This window comes from Gadus morhua, chromosome 6 (assembly GCF_902167405.1).
Source record: "Gadus morhua chromosome 6, gadMor3.0, whole genome shotgun sequence".
NCBI classification, from domain to species: domain Eukaryota; kingdom Metazoa; phylum Chordata; class Actinopteri; order Gadiformes; family Gadidae; genus Gadus; species Gadus morhua.
In genome coordinates this window covers 10,373,267-10,395,184 of record NC_044053.1, presented here as the reverse complement: position 1 = coordinate 10,395,184, position 21,918 = coordinate 10,373,267, and the positions used below count along the sequence as shown (strand labels likewise).

The 21,918-nt window shown below is 46.4% G+C and overlaps 1 protein-coding gene across 1 annotated transcript in view; it reads right to left on the bottom strand.

Moving 5' to 3' along the window:
* Positions 1-916: 916 nt before the first annotated feature.
* The window catches only part of arvcfb (ARVCF delta catenin family member b), an 88,792-nt gene continuing 67,790 nt past the window's right edge, over positions 917-21,918 (bottom strand). Inside the window, 8 exon segments of the mRNA XM_030357648.1 lie at positions 917-1,104; positions 1,996-2,109; positions 3,069-3,157; positions 4,712-4,799; positions 5,349-5,460; positions 6,873-7,065; positions 7,512-7,662; positions 9,912-10,039. Coding sequence (XP_030213508.1) covers positions 2,008-2,109; positions 3,069-3,157; positions 4,712-4,799; positions 5,349-5,460; positions 6,873-7,065; positions 7,512-7,662; positions 9,912-10,039 — 863 coding nt within the window. The 3' untranslated portion in view covers positions 917-1,104; positions 1,996-2,007.

The window sequence follows — 21,918 nt, the reverse complement described above, 5'->3', positions numbered from 1 at the left end:
ACTCGAGTGATGAGTTCTCCTCTTCACCCTGGCTCTGCTCACTGTTTGAAATGAAGTCATTATTCTTTCCATGAAACGGCTGTAAGCCCTGGCCTATTTGCTCTCTTATTTGTATTAATGAAACAGTGAACTGAATAGTTTAGAAGTCTGCAAAAGCAGGCTGGTGTGGATGTGCTACAGTTCTCTAAATCTCTTCCTCTCTAATTTCTCTCTCTCTTCCTTTCTCACTCTGTTTCTCTCTCTCTTCCTCTCCCGCTCTGTTTCTCTCTCTCTCTCTCTCTCTCTCTCTCTCTCTCTTCCTCTCCCGCTCTGTTTCTCTCTCTCTCTCTCTCTCTCTCTCTCTCTCTCTCTCTCTCTCTCTCTCTCTCTCTCTCTCTCTCTCTCTCTCTCTCTCTCTCTCTCTCTCTCTCTCTCTCTCCTACTCTCTCTCTCTCTTTCTCTCCCTCTCTCTATCTATCTTCGTCTATCAAGCTCCACTTACCACCCACATTGCTACCAACCTTCTATGGCCTTCATGGACAAACACAACGGTTTAGGATTTCCAATAACATCATAATCACAATTTCTAAAGGGTAGAGAGGGGGTTTCAAACTAGGATAGGATTTGACGCATTAAATGTCAAAACAACGTTATCTGCTTTTTGATTTATCTAGCAGCTGAAACCTAATTTAAAAATACCTTATTTTCTTGCCCCCATCATGTAGCGGTCCCTAGCCCATTATAGCTTCATGTCCACCTTTTTATGCCAATTTCAATATCCTTCATCTTCGTATTCTTATCGCCTTCATCCATGCCTCACTTCCTCCTCCTCCTCCTCCTCCTCCTTTTCCTCAACGAGAGAGACCGCTGTGGCCGCGGCATTCAGGGGGAATGTTGATATGAAGTTAAAGTAGTAGTAGAAGAAGTCGCCTTTTTCTTTTTTAAACTCATTGATTTTATGTTTTTGTCGACCACGTTTTCAGGAGCGCCTGTGTTTTTTGATTAGTTTTGTCCATTTACAAAGTCTGCTTGCAGAGTTGGCGACCAGGGTGAGCTCTGTGTGGGATGGCAGTGGTGATGTGAGAGGGCCTCACATTGGGATGTGGGGATGTGGTTCCTCTAAGCCTGGAGAACAGGGTTACAGAACACACCGTCAGAAACATCTTCAGATATAACATATGTTAAGGAGTTTCATTCCAAAATGACAATCCTTTTGGGTTTGAAAAATAAAAATATGTTGGTTAAAGAATAGTTCAAAATGCATGCATATATCAATGTTAAAAGAGGGCCTTATATTTTTGGTTAATTCTACTGAACTTATTTTGTTTTGGAATGAAACCCCCTCTAATAGAGTTTTTATATCTCTAAACCGAAAACTATCACAACACAAACACAGCTATACACAAAACACAGCTCATATCAGACCAAAATGTATCACGTAGAAAATGGAAACTATGATGAGAGAGGAATGACATTTCAGTTCCCTTGTAGTTGTGAACAATTTCGAGATGGACCATAATGATTCTCCTTTACTAAAATCATATGGTATGCGCATGAAAAACATGGCGCCCATTTCAATTAGATTCAAGGAACATGAAATGACTAATAATGACTATTGATGACCCACGCCGACACCCATGTTGCAGAGCAGAGAGGTGGCTGGGAATGAAGTCCAAATAATGCTCAGGGAAATTTTTATCAGAAGTGGTCTGAAGTGACGGCAACATGAGTCACGGTGGTTTGGCGATCTTCTATGGCTGCCCACTGTAGTGTCAGGGAGTGAGCCGGAGTAAATAAACAGACAAACACTCTAAGTGATGGTGATGCTAAGCTACAAGCTAAAGGCGTTAGTGAGGGTGGTTGATTAGGATAAGGGTTTGGGTAAGGGGGAGGGTGATGGGGGTGAGTGAGTTCGGGAGTGGTGGTGAGGGTGAGGGTAAGGGTGAGGGTGAGGGGTCGCAGGTGGAGATGAGGGCGGTTGGTTTGTCTTTGGTGACATCATCTTCTCAGACCTACCATGGCATGCATTTAGACCCAGGAGTCAACAGGCTGGGGCTTAACGTCACAAGCGTCCACCAGACTGATGGCGGGCCTGTTACCCCTAATGTAGTGCTTCCTATTAGTGTCATTCTGTGACCATGGAGAGAAGAGGGGGGGGAGGTTGGGGGGGGGGGGGGGGGGGGGGGGAGGAGGGGTTGAATCCAAACCAAACAAACGGCAAAAGAAAAAAAAAAGAGATCAGTGAAAGTTCAATAATACAACACACAGTCCTGATAGCGGACTGAGCCGGGGTAGTCAGTGTTAGTTCTGTGCTTTAGGGAGAAAGAAAAGTGGACACGTGATTACAAACAGTAGTTGTGACATGCAAATCAAAAACTGGAGGTAGTTGTTTTTCTTAAACAAGCCAAGGAAGTTGCATTCAGGGGGTGGGTGCAGTGAATAGATCCGGACCTGACAAAAAACACCCTGCACAATAGCTCCTGCACTGGTCTCCTGTATCAGTAGAAGGAAAACTAGAGCGTTTGAGACCCACTGCCGTGACTCCAGCTAAACAGGCTGCGGTCTGGCCTTGGCAGATAAGTCCCTTCCCTCGAGCGTGCCGCGTTTCCTGTTTGGCCGCTTGACTGACGGACAGCCGCTCAATAATGAAGCAACATATTTTCCCGGGGAGGCTAGGTCTCCTCCGGTCGCCTTTATTGTAATCAGCCTCTGAATAATTGGCCTGCCTAGCGCTAAAGGCAAACTTGGCACACAAGTATCTGGTGGCTCCTTGTCTGCTGAGGTGGTGGGAGACTGACAACTTTCAGCCTCTTTTAAGATGTGCTGAAGAGCTTTCTAATGAGGGCCGCCGTGGACAAAGAGCAGCACTTCTGGTGACATCAAGTGTGTGTGGGGGGGGGGGCTGATGGGAGAGGGACTGAAGGACGGACTAGAACACATTTTAACAAGCCGTTTCATTACAGATCCCCTATCTCCTAGACGGCTGCCACCTTTTTCATCGCGTGTGCTTGGTGTGTGTGAGTGTGAGTGTGAGTGTGTGTGTGTGTGTGTGTGTGTGTGTGTGTGTGTGTGTGTGTGTGTGTGTGTACCTTTAAGGGCTCATGCTCTGTTGGGTCCTCAGGGTCCACAGCCTTGTACTTGCACTCCTTCTCCCTATGGTCGATGGTGGTGTATCCATCTAACAACACAGAGAATTACCACAACCATTATTATAACCTCCAGCTGTGACACAGCTCCCCTGGCCCCCCAGCCCCCCCCCCCCCCCCCCCCCCCCCCAGGGCCCCCTATGCCCCTGGCCACGCTCCAACACCAACCTTAGCATGAGTGATTTAACCCGCCCGGTGGTGACAGTCTGACAGATGGCTTTAGGGCATTAAGAACTGGTCGTGGGGGATTTACAGAGACTTCACAATTACATTACATACATTTGTATGTTTTTAATGCATACATATTTTAACGAGCCATTCCTTTATTAGGCATACTTATGGGTGTTTATGCCTTTCTGGACAGGACATTGAAGATAGTCAAGTTAATGGGATAAAAGAGAGACAGCCTGAGACAACAATCGAACTCGGGGCATTACAAGACATACTGCTTACGTGGTTAGGGCTCTAACCACGCCCCCAATTAGTTTTAATCGACTTTTAAATGTCTCCACGCAGTAACAAATCCACCCGCAAGCCCACCCGCCCTCAACAAGGCTCTACAGACGACTAAAGGGCCCTGTAGTTCTGGATCGGCTGATTGGGACAATGAGCACGGTACCATGGAGGAACAGCCAGGGAGTAATGAGTGGAATGAGCTGAGCCAAACCCTGGGTTCCCATGTCTCCTGGTTGCTGCCGTGTGATCTGGCAGGGTTGGTCTGAGGTGACCTGCCGTTAACAGAGTTGTCTAACAAGGCTAGGCCAGGTCCTTTGTTTTAGCATACCAGCCAATCCTGACAGTAAGATGGTCAGGAAGGTAGTCAGTACAGGAGCACATCATGCACGGTCATACTTGTTGTTAATGTCATGTGTGCAAATGTAGTGGCATGTACTTTTCAGGGATTGATCAAGTGTAATGTACCACTGCAGGCAGATGGAAACTATGCATCCTAACATTTTATAGGTCAAGGGGTAGCATAGTGCTTTAGTATTACAAAAACGGTTGTAAAATCAAGTTAATTTGAGTCGCTGGGCTCACTCAACACATCATGTTAACAAAGTTTTGAAAACCAAGCATCAAAGCATCATTCTCTTCTGATATATGTTGCATTATGCATGTGATTTTATTGTGCGCTAACTACTAGACAACAGCACACATCTCTTTGATCCTGCTGTTCAGATTCCATTAACAGCTAAAAACTTTATGAATATCCTGTCAAGAGGAAAAAGGGGTCACACACAAATACAAACAAATACTCATGCATGCTAGCACTCACTCACAGAACATTTATTTGTAGCCAAACTTTGACAGCCATTTGGAGTAGCTGGCTCAGTTACATTTTTTATTCTCCAAAATGTCTACCATCTGGTTATCCAACTAGACAAAACAGACAAACACAGACACAGACACACACACACACACACACACACACACACACACACACACACACACACACACACACACACACACACACACACACACACACACACAGAGACACACTATGAGGCCTGGATGCCAGGGTTCGGGATAGGGATAGGTTAAGGCCAAGGTTAGGTCTGAGGCAGAGCTAAAGTGGTCACACTGACCTTGATTTTTCTCCATCAGGGGCAGGGTGGTGTCATCATAGCCAGGCTTGCCGTTTTTGGCTGATTTAGGGGTTGCTGCAACTGTAGGCTGGAAGGGCGGACAGATAAGTAGGACAGCCTTGAGTTTCGAAACGGTTACGTCATTGCCGCTGGGGTCATTTTCTTTGTAGTTGTGGAGTTTCCAAATTGGCACATGGAAACACAAGCATGAAGCAGTTACTCTGTTATATTAGAAATTAAACAACGCAAGGGTTACTCCCAGACAGAAATACAATAACCTGGGTGTAATATGAGCTGTGTAGTTTGAACCAAGGCACATGTGAACGAATCAAAGTCCTCTGGGTCTGTAAATTCACATAAATTATTTTTAGCAGAGGCTTAAAGTGAGGCTGACCACATTCAAAGCATAAAATCAATACTGGAGCAACTACAAACATCTTTATTTATTAATGAGTGCTATTTAGTTTTTAATTATTACAACCTGCAAAATATTTCTTGCCTTTTTATGCCTTTTATTTTGATGCGGTGGGAAGCAGGGTAGGCCTAAGGGTCAAGGAAATATGCTATACATTAGCTAGCAGGTTAGCAACGGCTACTCCATGGGGGAAGGGGCGGGGCTTAGACCCTTTGGGCCTACCTGGAAGTGGCTCTTGTTCCAGCCGTCCTTGGTCAGGGCGTTCCTGAGGTCCTTGTAGCCCCACACCGTCTGCAGGACATGGGAAGCCGCCTTGGTTTCACGTGACGATTGGCTGAAGGAGGAGGAAGAAGTAAAACAGAATAACCCCTTTGAAAAAGAGGTGTAAACGAAGAAGGAAATGTAGCAACTAAGTGGCCGTCAGACGTTGTTAAGTCAGCGTTGGTACCGCTCGCTCCTGCGCAATCAACTGATTTATTCACATCGAGTCTCCCAAAGGGGCTCCAGGGTCGGGCTTTTAATTCAGAGCCAGGCCCGTGCACGTAGGAGTCAGCGGCGCGCACGTTTCCTTTGATTATCTCGCTGAGAGCCACTGCTATTAATTACATAGGCGGGGGGGGGGGGGGGGGTGGATACTTCAAAGAAAGCCAATCTCAGGGGGAGTGAGTGAGTGAAAACACAGCCATTTGGCCCAGAGTGAAGTTTGTGTGTGTGTGTGTGTGTGTGTGTGTGTGTGTGTGTTGTGTAATCGGCATGGCGACAGACAACTGTATGATCAATACTTGGCAAAATTAGTAGAAAAGAATGAACTTTCAAAGTCTTTTGGATCTTTTGATCTTGGGATTTTGAGAAAGTGCACAAGACGGCCCATTTAGATATGATATATACCCTCTTGAGAAACGTCAAGTTCAAGTACCAATTTATTGTGCCATATTTTTTTATGCTTCGGTTGTCGGGCAGTGTTCGCAATAAAACGACCTGACAAAACTGAAACATCGAATGGCTTCAGAGGTAGAGGTATTTACATTACCAAGGATCTGTAAATGTAAAAATTGTTCACTAATCTATCATGTGCTGGGATACCTCAGCAGGGTGTGGGGCTATAAAGGGGAGCAGCAAGCTATCAGAGGGCATTAGGGATGCAGTGGCGCGTCCTCCCTGAATGCTAATAGGAGTACTAATTATGCTAGGCGCATGCAGGAACACATAATTACATGTATGAGCTAGTGTGATAAATAGCCCATGGGAGACTAATTTAATCATGAACATGAATGCTAATGTATATATTCCAAGTACTCCATATGTTTCAGGTGATGAAGACAACAATGGTATGCAAAAAATAAACATTCAGGAAGAAATGAGCCATGAAGGGTTGTGAAAACATTGCATACCTGTTCGCTGTTTAGTTTGGGATGTTTTTTTTAGGGTAATCAGACCCAGATAAATAAATTAACATACCTTGGCTATTTTACATTGCTACCTAATAAAAATAGATGATTTTGCACAGATTCAGAGACACTTAAAGATCTTAGAGGCATCTCCGAATTCACCAATTAGTCAATTAGCAGGTGCTTTTTTCATCCAAACTCCCTTGTAGTGAATTAATAGACACATGTCATTCAGAAGCAGGTACAGCATCTTGCTCAAGGATACCGTCACTGTGTTGCGTTTGAGTCCCAACAACCCCAACCCCTAGACATCCGCGACCATGTCTATCGTCGTCACAAACATCCTCGCTTGAAGCACCTGGTTCTGTTGATGGCCACCAGCTTCTCGACGGCCTGTGCCTGGATGAGCGAGCGGGCGTTCTCCGAGCTGTCCGTCACAATCTCGTGGATGGTGTTGAGGATGGCCACCACCGTGTCCTCCTCCAGGTTCTTGGCGGGCCGCTGCTGGCCGCTGGGCAGGTTGCTCACCAGGTCGCGCATTGCGTAGCTGCCTGTGGACGAAACAAGTCGGCCCCGGGGTACCATGGGACGTGAGACAACGCATCACCTTACCCCAGGACAATAATGACCCATTCTACTCTCCGGTGGGAACACGTTTTTCTTTTGGCCTTTACCGTCCAAAAACCTCTTATAGGAGTTTAGAATCTCTATTGGTTGAATTTGGTGTAAAATATTGAGTTAGGTGGATAAGAGGACACTCTAGGTACGAGCTTATATGGATGTGGATATACAATTTAGAAGAAGGTGGGTAGAAACAGGAAACGTGCACGTCGATAAATTAAACCTTTCATGTATACAATAAGTTCAGGGAAATGTCTCTGTAGAGGACGTTTCATTGTGGCTGCAGTGATACAACAACACGAGTCATTATCAGAACAAGTTGAGGCCATGGCTGTCAGTATAATACTCCATTATCATCATCCTGGGGGCATCCTACCGATTAGGTCCTTGTTACGGCGGTCGATGGATAGGTTCCTCAGGGCGATGGCCACCGCACGGACCACCTTGTCCGAGTCGGACCGCAGCAGTTCCACCAGGATGGGCAGACCCTTCTCCTTCCGAACCGTTGCCCGGATGTAGTTGGACCACTGGAGAGACATGGGGAGGGGGGGGGGGGGGGGGGGGAGTCCACTTGGTTTACTTTTCAACAATATCAACCCCAACAGCTTCCTTTCCTAGATGTATGGTGGCTGGACATCAGCTGAGGAACCTGGCCAACAATGAACAACCTGGTTTGGCAGTGGAATTCATTCAAAACATTTATATTAAATTAAGAAATGTTTGGTAAATGTTTCTGTCAGTGATCACATTTCCTTGGCCACTAGCAAAAAAGCTTTGACCACATTTTATTTTATCAATGGATGCTAAATGTTGATATTTCAATCAGTTGATAATATTTTACATGGTACAAAGAAAAAGGAAAAAACAAAAACCATACTCCTATGTAGACTATGTGCGAAGCATATAGCTCTCAATATGTCAAGCTTGGACGGATAACAGGCACACATAACATCCCCCCACACACACACACAAACACACACACACACAATCACACACACACACACACACACACACACACACACACACACACACACACACACACACACACACACACACACACACACACACACACACACACACACACACACACACACACACACACAGACAACGGGCAGTGAGCATAGTACTACGGCAAGCAGTGGATCCCTGGGGATTGGTAAGAATAAAGGATTTCATAGAACAACTCCTTTTTTTCTATGAAATCGAACAAAAGGAGTCCAACAAAAAAGGGGGCTGATAAAAGAAACCACAGGTTACTTTTATATTTCAGCTACTTTTATATGTCATATGTCAGAATATTCTAAATTAAATATAAAATATTGTTAAATATTACGATCCAAAGGTTACTTTTGGACAGAGACCCAAGGCCGTCCACTAGGGGGCAGTAGTAACCCTAGAAAGAAACGGATGATCAATTATCTGGTCAGGAGCAGGTGAGGACTGAGGAAGAATTAGCAGGAGGATATTAAATGATGCCCAAATAATGGGCATCTGCCTTATTATGGAATGATATTATGCTGTACCACTGCATTGCACATGTCATTAGCTCTAGTGCTTTGGCGCGAGTTCTGCTTGCGGTTTATTGATGGAAAAATATTTTGAATATTCTGAAACTGGCAAACTTAGCCAAGAAATACTGCTGATGAATTATTAAAAATACCAAGTGTTCAGTGGGCGAGAATGACAGGAGGTGAAGAGTTAGGAAATCAAGATGTCTTGCTGGCTCATAAATACTCGAAAAAGGCAACTGTTCAAAATGTAGATGCTTTTGCTAAATCATGTTTCAATTGCGACTGAGCTCCTACTGAGTTTCCATTTCTACTAAGTAGTACCAAAGTGGCACATTCAAAGCTGGAATAAACAAAAAAGCACAATAATTGAGATGAACGGCCAAGTGTAGACACCGTGGCTTACATAATCGATAATTATTGCGCATTATTATTTTCAACACACATTTATTGTTTTCTTGTACTGACAAGATTATTTTACCTATAGAGACAGGCGAATAACAAATGAAACATAAAAGTTATATTGATGTTCTGAGACACATTGGAACAAATCAACAGGCGTGTTGCCCTTGGATCGGTAAGATGGTGGTCTGTGCAAAGAGTACAACTTTTGTTGCTTCAAATAGTTGATCCGTGCAGGATAGTCTTGGGGTTAGGGCGTATGACTCCCAGCTTCTGGGTTCAAACCCCAATAGGTAGGTATCACTGAACAAGTAACCATAACCAAGTCTAAACAAAAAATTACTAATAGTAAAAAAAAAATTGCTGACAGTTCACCATTTCATTACTCCACTCTGATTGCTTCAAACGGCACAATAGGAGACATTGGATTTAAATAACCAACCAATATACAAGACAAATGCTTCAAGGTATCTCTGAAATAGGGAAAATAAAACGTGGGCAGACTTGTAACTGAATATTACTTTGGAAAGGGAGCCATTTCAGCCATTTTATAGTAAATAGCAATGATACATGGCAGTTATGTAATCATATTCACCTTTAGCAAATGTATACTGTTGGCTTCCTGAGGGCAGTTATGCCTTCAGGGAAAAATGCATGAGTTTGGAGTTGTTTTTGATGCCGTATAAGTATCTCTCAATTGGAAAGTCTCTCTCTCTCGCCCCTTCCCTCTATATATACACATCTTTATATCGCTCCCCTGCTCTCTCCCTGTATACCTCTCTGCCAGAACTCAAGGTCCACACGGATGGAGTATAAGTAGCTCCCATATTTTCCCCATCATTCTGTGTTTATCTCCATCGACTCACGGTCCACTGTCCGGCGCTGAGGTTCTGCAGGGCACCGGCGGCCGCCTCCAGGGTGTTGTAGTTCTGGCTCTCCGTCAGCAGAGACAGGTACAGACGCACCACCTCGGGCTGGTACAGCAGCTCAAAGCCTAGTCGTGCGCACACACACAAACACGCACACACCCACGCACACATACGCACGCACACACACACACACACACAAAAAAACACAAACACAAACACAAAACACGTTAGACTCTCAGGGGAGACAGACAAGCCAATTACTGTGAGGGAATCTATGGCTCTCTACCGGGGTTCAGCAGCAGATCCCTCAGACTGTGTGTGTAGTGGCAGACACAGGAAACAGGAAGTTCCAGGGTGAGCACAATCTATTCTTGTATTAGTCATAGAACATCATTGGTCAGTTGATCAACAGACACGTCGAGGAAGTTATTGATTGGATCCGATGAAGCTGTGTTTACACTCAGAGAATCCTGTACGCCTGGTGTATTGCCGACGTCCAATCACGAGCGCAGACGCATGACGCAGGATTAATTGTGTTATCAGATGCGGCGCAGCCTGCGGGGGCCTGGGGCAGGTGGGGGGCGGGACGGAGCGAGAGAAAGAGCTGAAACAAATCACGGCGCTCTCCATTCTTCTGATACATCTTGTTGTTTCAACAACACACAAGCGATGTACAGGGTGTTCGCCGTTCACAATCAATTCGGTTAAACACTGCGACGGGAGAGAACGACATCAACCCCCCCCCCATCAGGGAACAAAGGAGTCCCTGTTGAGGCGAGGACAAACCCAAGGTGTTCCCCAGCTGAGCTTTAATGTCCCCAGAGGGGGGGGGAAACGTTTGTTCACACTTTCACCAGCTCAATGCAAAGCAATTCATCACATTACGATGCATTGCCCTGCGTGTGCCAGGCAAGTACTCACTTAAAGGCAGCGAGTCGGGAGTCTGTTTCAGACTCAATCAATTATAATTTTCTACGAGTGTACGCGTGTCGTTGTTCTACTCAGACATGTAACAAAAACAACCCCGACCATCAGTCATTCGAAGAACACCTTGAACACTACACCGCTGCCTTCTCCCATTTCTCCTCCTTGATTTGAGTCAGGTGTGTTTCATCTGTGGCAGTGAGTGAACTGCTGTTAAACAGTTTTCAAGGGCGGTCAATTCTTCTGATAGTGGTTCAGACAGTCTTATGAATTCTGGGTGACTCACCTGACAACGTGAGGGGAAACAGAACAGGCACTGACAGTTTAGGATACATGTTTTTCCCCCGAAGGCAGTAACAGCTAATATATAGATGCTCAGTGGCCTTTTGATGAAGGTCATCTGGGCTCTAATTAAAGAAAACAACTTTCCCCCCCCCGTACGGGCTCCACATGTCCACAGCTCTTGTTCTCCAAAAGCTTGTAACATGCGGGCAGCGATGTTATATAGCAGCCATGTTTGATTGATGACAGCTGATGGTCCCCCTTGGTGAATACACTGAGGCGTGGAAAAGAGGGCTTAGGGTTCAGTTAGTATAAAACCCCAAAGAGTAACTCAAAGCTCCTTTTGTCTTAAAACAAACACAATGACATAGTGTAGTGTGTAGTAGAGTAGACTCGATTTGATTCTTTAGTCATTAGTCAAAAACAAACAGAAATGTACTCCTCTAAATCTGGGCGTCTGGTCCATAATTTGTTAAAAGTGTCTCGCAAAGCTCCCGAAGTATAGAAACACACACACGAAGCAACTTAACCAAGAGATGATAATACACCCACCAACAAACCATGGATTTAATCTATTTAAACTTTCCCTCTAAGACAATAGACACTATCTGGTATCTAGTATATTCTAGTGTGTGTATGGGTGCAGTGTGTTGGTGTGCACACGTGCATGCGTATACATGCTTATAGGGTGCCAGCTTAGGAGAAAGACAGTGAGAAATCCCCAGGTTATTTCTAGTAAATAATACATCTGGCAGTGCATCTGCAGGCTGGTCTGCGTTGGACTCTTCTCCCTTTGCCCGCGGACAGTATGTTGCCCACTCTGCACACCAGAGCCCGATGGTGCACATAGACACTCAATCTCCCAGGCCCCTCGTCGCTGTATGAGATGTCAGCCAGTCACACGATCCATGTCAATATGATGAATATTTATCGTAGCGTCGTGGATATGGGGGTCCCTAACACATTCGTCTCCCTTGATGTGGTGTATGGTCATAGGATGGGAATGACAGCCGATCCAAAGGTTACTTTCTGACAGCACAACGACATTTATGCCTTGCGTGTGTGTGTGTTAGTGTGTGTGTGTGTGTTTGTTTGTGTCAGAGACATACACTGTCAATGTGGGACTGTTGTAGTCAATTTATAACTGGAATTATTTTCTCGCTATACCCAAGTTTTTCCTATCTATCCATAATCTAGATCTTATCTTTTGTAATCCTTCCTAAATGGTTTTAGAAGAACAAAAAGACCATTGTTTTATGATCTACTGAGGTATAAAACTCGAGTTTATAATATCCATCCAACACATTAAATGCAAAACAACAAGGGACGTCTTGCACTGCAGGTTAAAATTGAATTTGAATTTGTATTCCCAAGGGATCAATAAAGTGTCTATCTTATCTTATCTTTAAAATAGCAATAGTAGCTGTAATCAAATATGTTTTCCACAAACCCGACCCTGAGTGCACTCTGCACACACAAGCCTGCAGACAGTTACAGTTACACACACACACACACATTCCCATCCTATGACCATACACCACACACACACACACACACACACACACACACACACACACACACACACACACACACACACACACACACACACACACACACACACAAACACACACACACACACACACACACCCCCCCCCAAACAAACACACACATACACAAATGCATGCTTCATGATTGAAGAAATTCAAGTCTCCGAGGCGACCGTCATCCCCTGGGCAGCTGACCACAGTGATATCCGCACGCACGCACACACAAATTAACGTACACATGCAGACACACATGCCTTCAGCAAAAGCCCCTCGTTAGTCATAACCAGCCTGAAACATGGTGGTCATCATCGAGTAGCTTATGCTTGGTCAAAAACTCACCGCCTTCCCTTAGTAAAATGTCAACATACAGGCAGACCGAGAGGAAGAGACACTATCAAACTTAAAAAGACAGAACATGAAGCATAGAGAAATAAATACTAAATAGCTAAAGGAGAGATGGACAGAAGTACTGAGATCCGGGGGGTGAGGCGGGGGGTGTGAACGGGCGGTCACATTCTACTCTCATGGATGGCCAATTAAATAATAAACCACACCATTCCAGCGGCCACAATTCTCTGGTTGGTATTGTGAGTCGCATTCCTACATGTGAGAATCACCCTCGCATATTCAACCCCTCTCTACTCACCCGTCCAATTGTGCCTTTCTGAAAGTTAAGAGAAGGCAAGACCTTCGAGGGTCGGTGCAAACAACAACAAATTGTGAAATATATATGGAGAGCCCGTCGAGCAAGGGAGGCAGTGGCATAGCTCAAAGAAATCATAAACCACATCAAACCCGCCGAACTCTGAGTTCAGTCCAGAGCGGGGAAATCAACACGCTTTCAGGATGAATCCAAAAGTCATTTCTTCTGTGTCTGACTGTGTTTGACACAGCATGCAGCAAAGCAAGAGCGGATCCCGTATTCAGATGGAGTGGGATACCGTGCATGGCGCCTGATGTTCCGTAACTCGGGGAAACCCACAAGGCGGGTTCAAACTGGGGACGTCATCGCTGAGGGGACATCCGAGAAGAGCAGCCCCCCTCCCCCCCCCCCCCCCCCCACTCCTTGCTGCGTACCCCGCATCAATAACATCGGGTTGAGGGCCCGGCCAAGTGTCACAAAGACCGTTCCACACCCCTCCACCGCCAGCCCGCCCCCTCCACCGCCAGCAGCATCCCCACACCCATGAGACAAGCAGGAGCCAGGGGTTCACAGCTTGTTTGGCCCCTCTCGAGTCACTGTGGCGTAGGTTTCGTACCCACAAAGAAGTTGGCACACCGACTGTTGCTGAAAGTCAAAAGAAGGTTAGGGAGAAATAAAGGGTGAGAGAGAGAGAGAGGGGTAAGAGAGAGAGAGAGAGAGAGAGAGAGAGAGAGAGAGAGAGAGAGAGAGAGAGAGAGAGAGAGAGAGAGAGAGAGAGAGAGAGAGAGAGAGAGAGAGAGAGAGAGAGAGCTACGATAAGAAATCCTCCACCACAAGATGAACCGCAGGTAATACAATACTGGGAACAGGGGAAAGGTAAAGGTTAGGAGATGAAGCTATTAGGCAAGAGGAAGTTAAGGAAAAGAGACTGAGATGGCTGTGGTTCTCTTCATCCTCTTTCTTTCTGTATGCGTCCCCTTCGTTCTCTCTCTTGCTCCCTTTCGTTCTCCCTCGCTAAAGCCCACCACAGGAGGTTGGCTCCAGAGCTGGCAGAAGACAGATAGGTGAATGCTCTTCTCTGTCACCAAGCACAATAACCAGCCCTCCTACCCTGCTCGCCCCCTGACCAGCTCCTCTGTAACGAAGCAAGGATCCTTCCAGTTCGCTTCAGATGGAAACGTTTTGCGCCTGCTAGGCCCCCACAAGACGAGGAGTGGGAGGAGAAGAGAAGGAGGTGGGAGTAGGAAATCACATAATACCATCCGGTGCCAAAAGGATGGGAAAATGGGTTCGTGCCAGGCAGCCAAAGTCTCTCACACTCATCCAGGAACTACTACTTATTATTCAGCGGATGCTTTTCTCAGAAGCAACTTGTGAATTCAGATGCGCGTCGATAAAGAGCTGGTAGAGGTGAGGGCATCTTGCACAAGGGTGCCTGCACGTATGCTGAGGACAGTGGGGTTCAAACCCAGAACCTTTCGAGTAGGAGTCAACCCCCCCCCCAAACCGCTAGATCCATCCTGCTGAACAGCCGTGTAGTGCTGGTTAGCACCAATCCAGAGCCATATTTCTATCCAGGCTCTCTGGGTCTTTATGAGAGAACATACCTGCCGGCCACATGGCTGGCTGAAGCACCGTAATGTGATGCCTTTCCAATGTTCTCTCCCTGCTAATGTAATAGTATTTCACCCGCCTTGGGGTGAAGAACGGGTCTGTTTGTTTATTTTGAAACCCCGGTCAGGCCAAAATGTTTTCTCTCCTCAATGATAGAAAAGGAGGACAAAATATCGACAGGGTAGGTTAGAAAATGACTCATCACAACATGTTGTTCTGGCCCTAATGGCCGTCCGAGTGAGTTGGGAAAGAAACTGTGTATAACTTCCCATGCGCGGTTCACTGGCCAATTCACCGCCACCTGACACACACAAGCAGCAGTGGATGTTCAATAGTAGATGTGTTTATGTTATAGTAGATGTGTTTATGTTCTTTGGTACTGCGAAAAACTTAATTGATTTCTGTCTGTTTTTTTTTTTAACCATGGACCTGTTCACCAGCAAACAGTGCAGAGGGCCGTTGTGTGCTAGTTTATTGAAATATTTAAAAGACATCTCTGTCTCTCTCCCTCTGCCATGTTCTACCTGTTGAACTACACAGATCATCCCCTTATCGGCTCCTTGTTCTGCACACAATAGAGAGAGAGAGAGAGAGAGAGAGAGAGAGAGAGAGAGAGAGAGAGAGAGAGAGAGAGAGAGAGAGAGAGAGAGAGAGAGAGAGAGAGCGAGAGAGAGGGAGGGAGAGAGAGAGAGAGAGAGAGAGAGAGAGAGAGAGAGAGAGAGAGGGAGGGAGAGGGAGAGGGAGAGAGAGAGAGAGAGAGAGAGAGAGAGAGAGAGAGAGAGAGAGAGAGAGAGAGAGAGAGAGAGAGACAGGGGGATGAACATGAAGAGATCAAGCAGAAGACGGAAAAATGTGTGGAGGAGAGGAGTCGTACAGGAGGCAGCAGGTTGCTATGGGAACCCCATTCTATCACTTTTAACAAATCTGTTCATTAGTTTAGTGTGTCTGTGTGTGTGTGTGTGAGAGAGTGAGTGCCAGCCACAGGGATGAGGCAGAGGGAGGTAGAGATCTCCTTTCACCTTCTGCCCATCATTGCTGAGTCTTCACATGTATAGAAGGAGCAGTATGACTTGTCTTGGCTCTTCTCTGGTCTTGTTGGACCAGGAGGAGAAGCAGGCTCTCTCCCACCTTCCCTGCGTGGTAATTACCTTGAAACTGTCTTCCTTCGGGTCTGCTTTACCCTGAGGGTTGCAATTAGAAGCTCTGTCCCCCTGGTGTCTAATAATCACACTGGCTATGAACCTCGAGTGCTCCACAGTTGTGAAGTAGTTAGTGCCTGTGAGTGTTGTGTGTTGTGGGTTGTGTATGTGGGGTTTGAACTACAATGTGCGTGTGTGCATGTGTTTGAATTACAGTGTGAGATTCAGTGTGTGTGTGTGTGTGTGTGTGTATTTGTGTCTATATATTTGTGTGTACATGTGTGCGTGCATGTGTGTGTGATTGTGCGTGTGCATTTGCATTGCCTGGGTGCGTGCAGGGACTTTGCAGATGGGTGCGTGACTGTGTGAGCAAGCAGCCCCCTAAGTGCTTGAGCACATTATCCAGGCCAGTCACGTCAGCTCCCAGACACCAAAGGGAGCAGAAACGCAGACACCCTGAGTGTGTCAAGGAAAAGAGGAAGGATGAGGGAAGAGAGAGAGAGAGAGAGAGAGAGAGAGAGAGAGAGAGAGAGAGAGAGAGAGAGAGAGAGAGAGAGAGAGAGAGAGAGAGACCCTCATAGAGAAGCACACTGTGTGATTACTCAAGCAGTTTAAGTTCTGATCAACAAAACAAACCAGTTCTACTGGTAAGCTTGGAGTAGGTTAATACCAGCTAACCATCCTAGTTTGAGTTGAAGCGAAGCCAAAATGGAGAATTGCTAATGTTGAATAATACATATTTTGAAAGATGAGATGAGAGGAAGAGGGGAAGAGGTGAGGAGGGGAGAGATGAGAAAGAGGAAAAAGAGACGAGGGGGGAAGAAGGAGCAGAGAGGAGGAGGAGAGGATGGATGCAGGCATAGATTGGTGTGAGGTTGAGGAATCAGGACCCTTCTCTATCAACAGTTCAGACAAAAAGTCTATCGTATGCATGTCATATTTTATTTCTTATGCACCAAAACATTTGAGCAATAAAGTGTTCTTATGCTTGTCATACGCACACAACGGTGTGCAATGCAACGTGATAAATACAGGTATTTTTTATATCCTCATGCTCATGACCGGCTTAGATCATGACCATACATTTATGCACATAAATTACCATATACGGTGGACACAAAAAATTCAATTTAACCCCAAAGGAAATTTATGAATGAATATAATTAATAAAGATGATGCATTTTTTATGGAATGGAAGAGTGACGAAGTTCCGCGTTAATAGGAGTATCACTATTTCCGCACAGTTACCTATTGGGGGTTAAAAAATATTTAACCTCTGATATACCTCAAAACAGGCACTACAATAATTCTCTTATTAGCCTCACTCATTCCCCCGCACTGGTGAGTGAGGCTGACCAAGTTCTCTGGACTCGGAGATGTGCATTGCTAGCATCATTGGAGAGCGCATTCCCTTTCTGTGACCGTCGTTGAACTCTTTGTCCGATGGTGACCACAGTCTATCACTCTTTAGATTTTTGGCAATGTGTATGGAAACAAATAAAATAGTCCTTAAAGGGATGATACTTCCAAGGATTGCAAGGATTAAGCAGCTTATTGAGGGCTGGGAAGCTCCTGCTATATCTTTAGAGACGAGCAAGTTGCCAAAAACCTGAGGGTGGAGAGGACTTGGGCTCTGCTTAAGAGAGAGAGACTGAAGACACGGTCACTACGTCTTATGCAACAGCCCACTCCAAAATGCTAGATCGGCCATTTGTCTCGCTCACCTCCCACAGCTGCAGGAATTGCATACAATTTCGTAAAATCTCTAATTTAATAATGCGCAGGATAGTCAAATGATCTGACTGATGAGAAATGATCAATCTTACTTAATTATCGAACAGGCCTACTTTAAACGTCTACATCAGTTGTATCATAAGAGTTCAGGCTACCTCCTTGGGGGAAATTGTATTTGTATATGGTAAAATGGTAAATGGACTGCATTTATATAGCGCTTTTCTAACAAGTGACCACTCAAAGCACTTTACAATATGGCCTAACATTCACCCATCCATGGTTGACACCGTCACACACCGATGACGGTGTCAACCATGCAAGGCGAGAGCCAGCTTGTCTGGAGCAGTTAGGGTTAGGGGTCTTGCTCAGGTACACCTCGACACTCTGGCTTGGAGGAGCTGGCGATCGAACTAGCAACCTTATGGTTACCAGCCAACCCACTCTACCTCCTGAGACATCCATGCCGCATGCCGCCGTATAAGTTGGTCAAACGCATTATTTGGACATGTTGGCCATTACTATGGTAATTTTCCTATGCACTCTATCGCTTGTCCTGCGTACGCATGATCGGAGAATTTGCAAAAATGTACTCCCCAAGTATGCACATTGTCAAGCCGAGAAACAACTGATCATCCCAAGTTTTGTTGTAAATCTGCGTGCGCATGGATACGCACATATTTCTTCATACGCAAGCGCAGTCATCACAGACTGCAGAGTTCGGTCTGTGTGTCGGTTGTGTGCGTGCGTGCGTGATTGGCCAAATAGCTAGACTGATAGGAGGAAGTGGAAGTCTGAGAACTGCTGTTTGCCTTCAGGCAAACTCTGGAAACCACATAATAATAATGATGATGAGGGGCGGGGGGGGGGGGGGGGGGGGGGGCTGAGGCTGGAGGTTTGATTAGGGGCTGGAATTGACAAAACGCCCGAATGAGTCAGGGCGTCGGAGCAGAAGAAACACCGGTGCATTTGGTTTCCGCCTTTCACATCTGTATGCAGCTGTGGTGTCGCTCTGCGGTGTCATATAACGTTCTGTGCAGTGCTTGAAATAATTACCAGCCGGGGGCTGTTGGGTGGGGGGGGGGGGGGGGGGGGGGGGGTTATTACGCTTTGACGGCCGCGTCACCATCCTGTCTGCAGTCACCGATAGAGCACACACGTCAGGCATCGCATTTACCGAGGCGACCGGCGGCGCCAGAGTGAGAAGCAGAGGTGCTTTAAAGGCCCCTGTCCCTCTGGAGGAGACGGGGGAGGGAGGGCGCTGGTGGATCGGACCAGCTGGGATGTCACGCTGCATATCAGGGAGCGTGGCGGAGGAGGAGGCCCCCTGTGGAGAGCTCCATGGCTGCTGGAGGAGAACGACAGGCAGGATGGCGTGTCCTCAAAGATGCCTCACCGCAAGCACGCCTCCGACCAGCGGCGGCGGTTCTGGCTGCGTGAGGCGAGGTGAGAACCGGAGTGAGCGCGGGAGTGACGATGAAAGCTTTTGATTGGCCGTGAGATTGGAAGGCTTTTCCCCGCTGCCTGCCTGCCTGAATACCTGTTGTAGGCCGCCTCCTCTTCCTCATCGCTCCTCTTCCTCAGTGACCGGAGGCAGGGATGCGATGTGTGTGTGAGATTATCTGAACCCCCCCCCCCCCCCGAGGACCATTTTCTTTTGTATGCTGAGGCAATGCGCACAGACAGATACCCTCACACACAGGTGTTAAAAGATAGGAACATCCAGAAATCCTGCTGCTGTCATGGAGTACGCAGCTGCAGACGCCAGCATGCACCCACACGGACATGGGTCGAAGCCCATTGTGCAGTCAATCACCCCCACGGCCTCCGTGAGACCCCTCCGACCCAAATGGACACCGCGTCTTAATGATTGCCTCTCTGGGTCATGTATTCTCTCTCTTGCTCCATCGCTCCCTCCCCCTTCCCTCTCTCTTTCTCGCACACACACACACACACACACACACACACACACACACACACACACACACACACACACACACACACACACACACACACACACACACACAAACACCATGATGAACAACATAGCCCCATTTTACAACCCCTCTGGTCAAGGTCACACTGTACTCCCCTGTGTGCATATTTTTGCATGTGTGAAAGAAGGAGGGTTAAGTAAATAAGGGGAAGGGGTCAACACATGTACATGCTCATTCCATGTATGTGTGCGGTCGATTTACAGACACACACATGCATTCAAGCACCGCAATGTGTACATCATTAGTCTCCTGTTTGTCTAATGAAAGACAGTAGGGAGGCCCTCTTTACCAGCAGCAAAACCAAACACTTTTAAATCACTCCAAACCACTCCACATCACGTTGGCTACAAACAGGACTTGTAGTAGGCCACATTGTAAAAGGTGTAAGTAAACTGTTCCATGCTAACGAGACACTTCATACGGATAATATTTCATAATATTATTGTTTACAGAGAGGCATGGCCCTCCTGTTGTTGCTATCCCAACAGTCTCTGTCACTGTTACCTCCCACCCGCGCACAAACACACACACACACACACACACACACACACACACACACAAGAGTCAGACACAATGAATTAGCTTCTAATGCTATTCACGTGCTAACACCGCCCACCCAATGCTCCTGCTGCTACGCTACGCACGACGCCTGAACAACTGCTGGGGTCAAATATATCGCCATCTCAGTAACCATCACTTGCAGTTTTCTTATTGGATGGATGATTGGTGATGTCATTAAAGGATTCAACAAATTATTGCAGAGACCTCAGCCAACCCCCCATCCCGCCACCCCCCCACCCGCCCCCGAGTCCAACTTCAGTTCCAGGTGCTAAATAAAGATGTTTCTCTTAACATCAAATATCTGTTCAGGATATCTTACACACCATGAAAACCTCTGGAAGCACATTTTCAAAAAATTCTAAAATTATTTCTAAGACGAGAAACATCAACGTCATGCTACTAAAATGAGCAGCGTGGTTAAATATTTGTATTTCACATGTCCCCCTCCCCCAACCCGCCTAAAGTCAGGCAAGCTATGGCACAAGCACATGTCCCATTTAACCATGTACCAATTTTATCCTAAGCTGGAAAAATGTCAACTCGTGTCTGTGTTGACTGTGGAAGTCGATAAATAAATATATATAAATATGCACCTGCAGCAAGGAGTGCCTTCGGAAAACACTGAAAGCACAGCGATGCTAAAAATACTCGACAGGCTTTCATGGGGATAGACATTTTCCCCTAATACTGCGGAACACCACATGTAAACACAGTGCAAAAAAACCTGCACCACTCTCAACCTTGCAGGTAACCATAAATAAGTTTAATTTACAGACACTAACAATAACCGACACACACACACACACACACACACACACACACACACACACACACACACACACACACACACACACACACACACACTATGGTAAAGGATTATTTATGAGGACCAGGCGCTTGTATTCCTATAATGAAGCATGCAGTAGCTGGTCCTCATTAGGCCTCCCACTGAAACTGTTTATAGCGCTCACTTGCTGTATCTCATGGCTTTCAATACAACAGGATACAAATATAGTACGAGAGAAGCGGTACTATAGCCTACAATAAAACAAACATAACCGCTTATTGTTAACCCATGCCATCCTATATACCCTGAGTGCTTGTAGTGTTGCGATCCCACTTCCCCAGAGCTCTCCAGGAACACAAGATGGTTAGCGGAGTGGAGGAGGTGACAATTGAGTGCTAAGAAATGGCGCTAACGTGATGCTAACACCTCCAACTCAGACCAGGGGTAATTATGCTAATTGCCCCCCCCCCCCCCCCCCCCCCCCCCCCCCCCCCCCCCCCCCCCCCCCCCCCCCCCCCCCCCCCCCTTGTTGTTTGCGTAGCGCGATAGCCAAAGTGGTGGCCATTGATGCGGCCAGAGTTCTGCCTCAATGACGCCAGGGATATAGTTTAGCTAGGCCGGCTCAGAAGAAGCTGAAAAATTAAAAGACCTCTGTTTTACCACCGGGTGTGATGTTGATTAGAGATTTCAAGACATTTCAAGACATTTCACGATCTACCCTCTTGTGACATCATACGTGGGAGTCACTGCCCAGCTGTTTGATGGATAGATGAGCATCC